At 31.2% G+C, this 12,644-nt stretch overlaps 2 protein-coding genes across 2 annotated transcripts in view; one reads left to right on the forward strand and one right to left on the reverse strand.

Annotated features, from left to right (window-relative positions):
- The window catches only part of LOC144842620 (ATP-binding cassette sub-family C member 5-like), a 79,605-nt gene extending 67,770 nt beyond the window's left edge, over positions 1-11,835 (forward strand). The window contains exons 21-24 of the mRNA XM_078699079.1: positions 318-396; positions 985-1,098; positions 2,428-2,592; positions 10,445-11,835. Of these exons, the coding sequence (XP_078555205.1) occupies positions 318-396; positions 985-1,098; positions 2,428-2,592; positions 10,445-10,546 (460 nt within the window). The 3' untranslated portion in view covers positions 10,547-11,835. The remainder of the gene's footprint in view (positions 1-317; positions 397-984; positions 1,099-2,427; positions 2,593-10,444) is intronic.
- The window catches only part of LOC144842685 (beta carbonic anhydrase 1-like), a 307,431-nt gene that overhangs the window by 267,063 nt on the left and 27,724 nt on the right, over positions 1-12,644 (reverse strand). The gene's annotated exons all lie outside the window — the stretch shown is intronic.

Genomic DNA, 12,644 nt, shown 5'->3' on the forward strand with positions numbered 1-12,644 from the left:
TAACAAGGGGTTATCCGCAAAGTGCGGATAACCAATAAATAAATCTAGAGATTTTTTTTTTTAAGCGTGTATTGTAATGATGACCAGTCATTTACATAATTAAACCTTAGTTATGAAAATAGATAATTTGCAATATTTTCTTTCAGTAATATGCATATAACTAATCACTAAATATTTATTTAAGACTCTATATATCACTGACAACATCGTCAACAAGAAATGGGCAGAAAAAACTGATTTCTTGACATTTCCAATAGCCTAATAATCACAATATAATAATAAAGTTTAAAATTGATTTTGTAAATATTTTATTTCAGATATAATTTAGATCCTTTTGACCAGTATTCAGATGCACAGATATGGCGTGCTCTTGAGAGGACTTACATGAAAGAGAGTGTAAGTCTTAATACTTATTATTATTATTTGTTATATTAGTGTCTAATTTTTTTACGCCTCAAATGACTCGGATACAGGTTTTTAATAGCAAACATAGGACTGTTTAGTAATTCTCAAAATCACACTGTATCAAATTATTAGTACAATTTACATGAAATATTTAAACATAGCAAAAATAAAAAATAAAGTTGTTTAAATTTCGACAGCTATATATATATTCATGTGGCAGGTTAGGCTTTCATAGCCCCTCTTATTATAAAATTATTTATTTTATGCAATTCAAATTGATATGATTACTATTAAAAAGAACAATATATAAATGTATAAAAATATACAGTATTGTTGTTTTATTCATTATTTATGTATTTTGTTTTATTTTATCGTTTTGTTTTAGCTTTTTGCTTAATTTTTTTCATTGAGATCCAGCCACTGATACCCACAACATTGTCATTTTTCACCAGTAATTTGCCTTTGGATTAATATATTAAGTTTTTTTATTTCTGAATTAATTTTGTGAATAAAAAAATCTAAAAGTTTGAATTTGCCCTTCATCAAAGTTGACCTATTGTAAACAATTATGTATTTCAGATTGTTAATTTAAATAAACAACTAAAAACAACTGTTGTTGAAAATGGTGAGAATTTTTCTGTGGGTGAACGACAGCTATTGTGTATGGCAAGAGCTTTATTAAGAAGCAGCAAGGTAAGACCAGACAATGTTGTCTATCTTTTTATCTATGTCTTCTTCTTACGCTAAGTTCACACTGAGGTTGTGAAAAAATGGGTTTAGTATTAAAGAATAGAAGCTAAGCTCATAGCAGATTCCGTACAGATTTGTTCCGGTGGACAAATTCGGAGTGATGGATGAAGCACCATTTTTTAAATGGTACAGATTTCTTGCTCTGATTAGTAAGCATTGAGATAGATTGAACTCATGTAATTCAAGAAAAGTTTTGAAGCAATGTAGTAAGACCCATAAAAATAATTATTAGTGCGCGCATCACTTTTGAAAAATTCCAGGATTTTTTTTTGTTAATGCAATAAGTTAAGAGAGCGTCTTAATGGGACTTCAATAGGAATATTCACCACTGTGTGATGTGTCGTAACATGTAATTAAGATGATCCCTGCACTGTGTGATGTACACAGCATGCACAGAACCACAATGTTCAGCAATGATTGGTGTTGTGTGTTAAGATTTAAATCTTAAACATTTTATTTATTGCTTTTATATTTTAGTTAATTTTGCATTTCCCATATAGTTATTTATAAAAAAAATTAATTATCAGTCATGTCAACAACATAATTAATAGTCTGTATAATTCAATTAAAGTCAGTATTTTGTGTATATTATTATCATTACTGTAAATAATCACTGTACGAGGGAAAGTCTAGAGAATTATAAACTTATATGATAATGTTAAGGCAAAAGTTAAAGTTGTTGAAGGTATGACAAAAGAGTCACAAGGGAGTAAAATAAGGTTGTGTACTCTATTCGACAAAGAAATCTAGGTGTAAAAATGAATGGTATCTGAATGGGAAGGCTCTTTTGGGCTGATGATGTGATAGTGATCTCTAATAATGAAAGGGAAATGTCTGAAATGCTAGAAATTGCTAATAGATTTGCCAAAGAATTGAAACTTGGTTTTAACCACAAAAAATCTTGCATGATGAATTTTCGCATCTCTTATTGTTGCTATTATTTTTATACATTTGTAAATAAACATGATTTGCAATATTATAACAAATACCAAAGGATATTGAATTATGCTAATATTAAAATAGATCTCATTCTGAACAATATGATTATTACTCAATAATTGTTTTTTTTTTAAAATCTTCCTGCCCGTCAAGGACTAAAACAATTGATTAAAATCTGTAGGTTGGCTTTATTTATTTAGTGCTCTATTAATCTTAGTTGGTTTCGTGTCTGCTGTAATTATTGCAATGAAATTAATTTACTCCTACTGTAACATTCCTAGTTTGAAAAAAATTGTCATGTTACAGAATCTTACATTAACATGTTTCTCTTAGATTTTGATATTAGATGAAGCTACTGCCGCCATTGACACTGAGACTGATAGCTTGGTTCAAGCTACAATACGTGAGGCATTTAGGAGTTGTACAATGTTAACGATAGCTCATAGACTCAATACAATTCTGGATTGTGACAAGATCATGGTACTAAATGATGGAAAGGTATGTTTTATGCTGTTCATTTTTTTTATATTTTTTTATTATATTAACTATATATAGTTTTTAGTCAGCCAACTGGCAGTAACCCGTGCTCTGTATAGTATTATTCTTCCTTAATATGTGGTTATATACTATACGCATGGGATGAGTAAGTATAATAAAAGAGCACTCTTCCCCGATAAAAGTACTATTTCATTACGGCCATTGATTTTGTTATACACAAAGTATTCCTTCACTTTGAAATATCTGTAAGCTCAAAAATGAAAGCAATACTGGATATGAGTCTTTACGAAAATAAAAGACTAAAAAATTGTGCTGTTTGAATGTTAATCTAGAGTGCGCATCAGAAAGTGACAACGTGCATGAGAGGGACATTCATGTTGAACTCTGTCAATCAGTAGGCTGTTTAAACCATTTAAATGATAAAATATAAATTGGTAATTTATAGAATTAAGATGTGAAGTGAATAATAAAACTACAGCTGCTTACGGACTTGAAATCAACACAAAATCAGTCGTTACGGTTGGCCGGCTGCCGAGACTAAACACTGTTTTAATTTAGCGGCTCGGCATGGTAGTTGTAGATCCAGCCATTGCAGTACACAACAGAGGAGGTTGCATAGTTGATACGATTTGATTTTTGTTTGTATTGTGGTAACAGTAACACCATTTTATAGTCTGATTTAGGGTATATGACATTTTCATAACAGAGATCAAATCACCCAAGATTAGACATGCTGTGAGGGTTTTTGATTCCAGATAGTGAATTATTTCACTTACCTTGTTTTTAGTCCAAACTGGCCGCCATTTTAACTGCCAATTATTGTTCATAACTCGATAATGTGTCTTTTTGTCAAAATTAGTGTTGATTTATAGCTATTTACATTATCTATTCAATAAATTGGTTTTAACATTACTGTCATCAAATAACTTCTTTTAAAGCAAAGTGTTGAATTTTAGCCCAAAAAAACCCCAGCTAAATCTACGTTATACAACATGTAATTCTGTTACTTAAGGCAAGAAGTCTTAGAAGAAGAAGAAGAAGAAGAAGAAGTCTCAAGTTTTTTTTCCAGATACACTATAAAACTGACCTGATATATAATAGAAACAATGTGTAAACTACAGATTTCTATGATAAAGCAAAAAAAGGGTATTAACGATTAAGTTTGGGTGGCTGGCAACAGTGATTTGATAATGTTTTGTAAGTTGAGCATGCTGACACAGAGCCATATATTGAAAGAGTTACGACTTTGAATGGATTAGCTTTTTTCTGTTTTGCTCTAAGGTGTTTGCACATAATGTGAATATGCAACTTTACATATTTTGATAAAATCTTGTGTTTGATTGGCAGACGGGAAATTGTATGTGCTTTGTTTGGATTTCGGCAAGTTTAAATATTTGTGATTTTACATATTTTGCTTTAAGGAATGACCCTTTATCAATTTCTCTTCTTTAATCATATCAAACACTGGTTTAGATGCATATACCAAACTATGTCCAGTTTGGTCAGCTTTGACACATTAATGGAATCTGGTGTCCCGATTGCAGAGGCTAGACAGACATCGCATGTAGTTTGGAATCGTGTGCATTTGAGGATAGCGATACATCAATGCAATCGCCGACCTCGTGTTCCGGAACCGAACAATTCAAATACTATTCAGATACTGTACTTAAACTGAACTAAAAAGATTTTCCAAACAATCATATAACGTACCTACTGTATGACGTCATAAAATAGTTATATAAGGATGTCAAAATAATGCTCAATTGGCATATTCTAAGGGAAAATATAGAAACCGCAGGAAAAGATGTTTTAAATCTCATGAAAATAGTAGAACATTTAACACATCCAGATCATCAACTGTGTATCAGAAGTTCATTTCCGCCACAATATGAACAGTATTAGAACATTCCAGTTAATTGAAATCTCATATAGGCCTATTTGCTTGCATTTGATAACTTTGAAAAAAGAGATTCTTAAGTTTTGAATGAGTTTAAAGTCGTTTAATTCTACCCTTACTTAAATCAGCTGAATATACGGTAGTAGTAGTATTATGCCATAAGCAGTAGCTGAAAAAGGGCCTAGAAAATGATTATTGTTCCGACGTTCGAGGTCTACATTTTGAAAGTTGATATTGTGAAATAAATATAGCCCTTTAAAGGTACTGCAAAAATAGCCTTTTTTTAGGTCTGGACCAATTTTTATGTAATAACTTTACAAATACTTCACCAAGTGTTATTATATTTACCATGTGGGTAGTTAAGTGGATTGTAAATCCATATCTAAAATTTGAAATTTAAAATCTGCGTATTCTGTATGTGAGAAAAACTGAACAATTTAGATTATTTAGTCAATTTGGGACTTTTTGGGATTTTTGAGAAGCAGTATCATCATAAATAATTCACATACCATGACTTCTTGAGATAGTTGGTTAAACAGCATATGGAATTTGGTATTGTAATCTTAAATATGTTTTTATTGAGGAAGCTGCAAAAAGTCACTGATATACCCACAGCATTGTCTGATCCCTTTTTCAGTAATTTTCGTGTTGGATTTATACAGTACTGTAAATGTAGAAAACTTCGATTCTTTATGTTACCATCAAAGAAACAACACTGTAGTTTGTATAGATTTACTGTACTAATAAGCTGGATAATCATTTTGTAGCCAAGCCTGGTACCATTTCTGTAACAAATAATGTTCCATTAATTATCTAAGTTGAATGAATGTTTGGTTTATAATAAAAAAGTTTTAAAGTTTTAGGTTTGCATCATTAATTAGCAGAGAAACATTAACATATCCAATATGTGATGCTTTTTGCTTTTTCATCTATACAGTATATTTTAATCAGTTAGATATCATCGGAATGAAAAGTGACCGACGTGATTAAAACTTATTATGGAAGTTGTTGAATTGTAGATATTAATTCATATACAAATTTTGTCTATATGATGTCATGACATCATCATATGGCCAGTTGAATACAAAAAGTAAAATTTTCATCTCTTTCGTAAAAGCTCATTGCATTTAAAAGAGAGCGCATCTCACTTCTACGTGCCCAAAATTCTTCAGATTTTCATTAATGTAATTATTTAGATAATTATCTTATAAAATGTCACTTAATCGCCATTGAAATCGGCTCGACCTATGTGTATATTTCAGATTCAAATATCTGGTTAAGGTTTTATACAATTGACTCCAAGCTGGAACTTTGATACAATTTTTACCTAATCTCTGGCCAACTATAGGTCCATATTTTCAAAATGTCCTTACTCAATCCAACACGTTGGGGCTGAGGTGGTGGAGACCCTCCTAATCGCCACCTCTTCCAGTGAAAACCATCATCCACCAGTGCCAGTGTATTTCACATTTAATGCAATTAATCGAAATTGGTTGGTCCATCAAAGGCTTCCAAATTCGAACCCCTCTTTAAAAACTAGTTTACGGACCTAGAGTACCGTAGTGTATCAATTTATCATTTGATACCTGAAAAGGCTCCACTTTTTCATAACTTGTTATTTTGTGTTTAATTTAAAGTTACTAGAGGGTCCGCTCGCTTCGCTCGTGCACCCTCTAGTGGGTGTACCCGAATGGTCCTCGAAAACATGACCGACGCCTCTGGAAATCATGAAGCCCAGGTGACACCTATGCATATGACTGATGAGTAATGTATGTTTATTTTGTGATGTTTCATGGTGGTCCATAAATTAGGTACGCCAAAAATATCGCTTCCAGGGTAATGTAGCAAATTAGAGTTAAAAAAATGTATGAATAGAAAAAATATAGGCTAATTATTGTATTCGGTCTTCCGCCGAATGTGTGTGTGAGATTTGAACCTGTACTGAAAATAAGTTTGGTAAGATGCAAAATGTATACCAATTATGATTGATTACGTCCCCTGTCAGTAATGATGTATGGACACTTGACAGCAATCGGTGGTTAGGAACGTAAAGGGGAAAAGTTACTCAATAGATTTATTTATTTGTAAACAAAATGTACATTAATTCTCCCTGTAATGATGTAAAAACTTTCAACAATTGGTATTACAACAATTGGTATTAATGCAAATAATATAATTGTAAAGAACAGTATATGTATAATATACATATTATATTATTATATATATTATCTGAACACATCAATCACTGAAACAGTCTCTAACGTGACCGTACCAAGAGACCAAAAGCATAGTTTATCAACGTAGGTGACAGTGAGCGGGGCTTTAACATTTGTATCACAATATATCGTGACAACAGCATCTTGTTAATTTTGGAACAAAATGATCAAATAACAACTTTCGTAGCCTACTTATATTTCGGTCGTAGTAGACACCATTTATAATTATAAATAGAGCAAGCAACAGAAATAATCGATAAACAGTAAAGGTGTTTCCCTGGTAGGCATGGCCTCCTATAGTAACATTGAATCGCACCTAAATTTGATAAAATGATTAATAAATAGCATAAATAATTAGTTAAATTACTAAAACAAATTGTATTTCACGTAAAGTAAAGGCCTTTATAATTGATATTTGAATATCTAAAGGAAAAATTGTAGTTCATGATTCAGTTGAATCACTAAAATCACATTGTAGTTCACATAAAAGTAAAGGCCTTCAATAAAAGTTAAATTACTAAAACGAATTGTAGTTCCTGTAAAGTAAATGCCTTTAATCAATATAATTGATTAGTTGAATATCTAAAACAAATTAATTTCAGTAGTTCACGATACGTTGAACCACTAAAATATTTTTTTTATTTAATATTGAATGGCGCCACCAACGGCCATTTTGCCGGAAGTGACGGACCCGGAAGCCAGTTGAACAACAGCGCGAGTGTGTGAAAATAACCCTGTGATATCCACAAATTTCGATAGGTAACGCTAAATTTTGTCATAAAAGACAAAATTGGAACAATAGCGTCGATGTGAAAACTAATGTTATCAAATCTACGTTTCGCGGTACATTTGAGATAGATAAGTTAGGTATCCAAGGCAGGGATTTGTCCCGATGTTTTTCCATTGTGCTCGCCTATGTCAAAATTAACCATAATTTATATATAGATGTATTCAATTGGTAATTAATTGTCAGCCACTACAAATCAATTTCATGTGGTGTACCAAAAGGTACTAAATTATAGTCAATGATTCTGTTATATAAATTAGCTGTTATATTACTGAACAAGGGTGGAAATTTGTTGATGATCTGAAAGATTCAAATAAAAATGTTACTGATGCAATACAAATTCATATTAATACCTTTTTCAGTGGAGCAAATATACTGAATACTGAAAAGCTTTATTTGTCCATTATCATAATAAAATAACATTAGAAATTCTTCTTAAAAATTGGCAAATATTAGTACGATAAAAAACAGATATAAACTAGAGGGTACTCCGAGAGTACAAACCTCCGCCTACTGTAAAATTCCTCTACATAAAATGTCCCCGGAAAATATATATATTTTTAAAAAAATGTTTTTTTTATTAGTTCTAAAGGCTGGTGCACACCGAACGCAAAGCAGCAAAGCGTCATGCATCACGCGTCATTCGACGGATCGCTTTGAAAGTTGTATTGTCATGCGTCTATTGTTCGGCACGATTGCTAGGCCTAGGAGATGGTGGGTTAGGCCAATATTTCAACATCGTGAAAATGTTGGCCAATACAATGCTACATTTAAAATAATCAGAGAAGATGACTGAAGTAGTAAGGGCCCAGCTCGTTCAGGGCCTAGGTTTTTACTTTCGGTAGTTTCTTCCAGAACAAAACAACTCAAAAAGAGAAAGCCAATCAATTACTGTATACAGACAACAGCAACTGATGAATATGATTGTTGTATGTTCTGTGTGCATGCTGCTGCTGTTTGTGTAGGGTGTTCCGGGTTGGGTCTGCATACAATAAATAGTGTAAGTTAAACCAGGGAAGAGTTAAATTAAAATATTGTTTGAAGGTTTGCATGGCGAAATCAAATGTTGATATAAAGTTTGCGGTACACCACGTGTATTAGTTCTGAAAAGTTCTTTTCAGAACTAATACACGTGGTGTACCGCAAACTTTATATCAACATTAAATTAAAATCACAGTGTTTGGTTTTGGTGGGAAAATGTTATCCTTTTCCAAAGCCTGAAATGTGCATGATTGTATGTATATTAACAAGCAGTCAAACATCGTATCACAAGGACAGAAGAAGATGTATCCAATATCAATACAGTTACAAGAATTAAAGCGTTTATTGTTGATTACACATACATGTGATCTGCTGACTGTATTTATTAGTGGTGTTACAAATATCTTTTGCAGCAGCAGTCTACCAATCAACACAGAGGTGCAATTATAATTACAGTCACATTGCAACAAAAATTTATAACCATATAAAACATTTCATATAAACACGAACTGGGAATCTTCATGGGTTTGTCACTTTCAAATATAAACTATAGGCCTATATTAATATAAAGTTTTCACATTCATTTTCTAATTATTATTAAATATTATATTATTCATGACAAAACATACACAGCTTTTTCCTCATTTATTTAAATGTAATAAATATCCCAAACTCATTATTTACACTGTATATTATCTTATGACTTTTTCACATAAATACACTTTTTAAAGGTATCATTAAATATCAACCAGATGCCTTCTTTTTTACTACTCCTGAATACTTTCGCAAAATAATAAATTTAAAATGTATCATCCCAAAAAAAATGAAAATTAAAGAATATTATCATTGTTAAAGGTGAATAACTAACCCTAAAGTGTTATACTGTATTACACACAACGAAAATGTTTTAAATTATTTTTTCAGGAAGACAATATATCTTGTCCAAAAAATGACACTTAACTTAAAGATGTATTGTCCCACAGACACACACACACACAAACATACAGGGGTGAAAATATTATCTTACATTAAAATGGCATATTCAACAAAAATGTTGTTAAAAATTATTTTTTCAAGGGGACAATATATCTTTAACGATGCATTCAGCTTTCCTTGTATTAAATTCAGTTTCTTTTTATCATTTTTAATAATATTTTCATAATTGCATATCAAACAGAATGACATAATACTTTGGATCATGGTGGTATAAAACCATTTTAACAACAATAACCATGTAAAGTTGAAATTAAATTTTTTTTTAAATTGTAAAACAATGAATGGCATTGTATTAATCAGTTCTTGTTAATGATAATGTTTTAGACACTGTTGTTGAAATCAAATTCTTTGTACGTTGTGCACTATTGCCTTACTAAAAATTGGATTTCCCTTCCCCATTTTGTGAATGCTTTATATTATTTTTGTTCAGTCTATTCATGAATATCCCTCTCCAGTTTTGCAATAATCTCTAAATTCAATTTAAATTAAAGAAATCAGATCAGCATGCATTTATTTTGCGCCAACAGTATAATCCTTAGAAAGCCTTGAAGAACCTTTTTGAACCCAATAGAATTAGATACCTCCACTCGAATGCTAAACTCACTCAGTATAAACTCAGAACTTAACGTTTCACAAAATCATCTGTACCCAGTATTATCAAGTGACTTAATCTTCAAACCTCAAAATAGATTTTAAATTTTGCTTTGATTGTCTTGTTTTTTTTTTTGTATTTTGAATGTATTTGTTTGGAATTGAAAATTAAATTTTAGCTTTAAGCAATATATCTTAATTAATGTAATGTCTTTTTGTACTGTGGTTAAACATTTTATATTTTTTATATAATGATTTATTTGAATGTAAACTTGGCACAGATTTTCTGCAATGCCATTTTATTTTGAATAATATAGAATTTACTTTAATAAAACTAATGAAAAAGGAATCACACTTTAATACAGGATGTTTGTTTTTATACAGGTTGTTGAGTTTGACAAGCCTTCCTCACTCCTTCTTGATGGAAACAGTGTGTTTAGTGAAATGATGGCCGCCACAAAGAGTCTCCAGCAAGAAGTCCTATAACAAAGTTTTTAAAATGTCTAAGGCCATTGGAAATAGATTATATGTTTATTCTCACCATCCATGTACTCAAGCCACCATGGTTCAGGCTGTGCTAAGGAAATTTGAACCTCTACTTGCCCTGAAATTGCATTTACTCTCAAATAAATTCTCATTATCACTATAAAGTTCAGCCAATGTAAACTAACAGGTAATATATTAACACATGGATGTAGAAAGATTGATTTTTATTTTTATCGCCGTGGTAAAGGTAAAAAGCAATATATACAAAAATCTACAGAAAATCACTCCTCCTGCAGAGATGACCACTACATCAACTGTGCGGTATGCAGCCCTCATAATAGTGTTAAACAATGCAATTGAAGAGGTTCCAAAAAAAAGAAAAACCCAAAATCATCTATCTGTCTAAATTAACAACTATTTGTCGACGTATGATGTAACTAAAATTTGTAATCGATTTTGTAATAACTGTAGGAATATTCAATTTTAAAAAAAAAACTTCTAGGACAAACCATGTATGTATGTATGGCACAACCCGAATTAAAAACATTTGACACAGTTAGCCATGTTATCATATTAGAAAGGCCAAGACATAAATAGGGAGGGTCTATATCAATTAATTGATATTGCAGGCTTTAAAAAAAAAAGTAAAATTATGAGGTTCTTTGCTGTAGAATACGAATTGGAATAAAATGAAATAAGTAGAAATATTCAAGTTAGACATAAACACATCATCGGTATTATTATTCTTTAGGTCTTTATACTGTTATTGCTCATAACAGTTGTTGAATGTGCTGGTGGTATTCGTAAGCCATCAGCTATGAATGATGACATTTACAAAATAAGAGTAAAGCTTGTTGAAGGTTCATTTGCTGTCCCATGTCATGAGCGAACGATTAGAACAGACTGCCATTGCACGATTTTACAGAAATAGGCATCGATATTCTCTGCGAGGATATCCACAAGAACTATTTCTTGATGATAGGAGGGTACTGAGAACGTCTGAGCTTCGAAAATGCGCATTTTAAAATCAAAGGATCTGGTGCAAGACGTCTAAATCACAAGCTCAAAGACAGTGTTTCTGGCCTATCAGAAAGAATTATTCAAAATGTTCTTTCTAGTAGCATACCTCACCGCCATATGCACGTAAGGAACAACTAGATTTAATTCGTCACTATGACGAATTATAGGTTATATGCATTGATTTAAATAAAGATAATTGATTTTTAAAAGATATATTGACTGATTGATTTTCTCAGAATCTTTAATTATTTATAATATATGATAGGATCTAGCTAATGTAAATACAATAGCCGGTATCACAATAAGATCAAAGATCCCTCTGCGTATATACGTATAATGTCATAAATCACATTTGTTACATAATAAAGACATAAGTTACTTTCTATCTTGATTTCATTATAAATCATGTGTATAATATACTCGAACTCGGTACCTTGAATGCTATAGACACGAGCAAAGACCACCGAGCTATACACAACTGACTAAAAGATGTAGAAAGATTCCCCCGTGTATTTACTATGCAGTAACCACTTTGGTGCAGATAGAATATTACATACCGCAATGAATTATAATGTTTTACTATGATGACATCTTTAAAAATTTTAAAAAATGATGCACTGTCAAACTATATACTTTTAACTTTAATATATGAACTTCTTAAGGAAGAAAGTTAATGTTAAGTTTGTTATTTCGGCCCAAGAAAATGTTATAATTTGATTGATTGTCATAATTAATTTTTTTAAATTTAATATGCCATTAATGATGACTTAAACAACTTTTTTTCTCCTAATTTCATAATAAATCATACATATGATACATACACTTCAAGAAAATGAAATAAAAAATAGGTGTTCCCGAGCATTCTAACGATATATATTAATTTTAAAATTTAGCATATTTTCACCATTTTGTTAACTTACACGTGCGTAGCCTGTCACTTTAGACGTGCTCGTATAACGCTGTTTCGCGTTGAAAAGTGAATAAAATATGATGATATTATTAAAGAAAGGTTATACAACAGTAATCGGACAAAAAATGTGCGCATTAACGTTTGACGCGCAGTGCGCGTGCAAAAATC

Source organism: Antedon bifida, chromosome 5 (genome assembly GCF_963402885.1).
Source record: "Antedon bifida chromosome 5, ecAntBifi1.1, whole genome shotgun sequence".
Lineage (NCBI taxonomy): Eukaryota > Metazoa > Echinodermata > Crinoidea > Comatulida > Antedonidae > Antedon > Antedon bifida.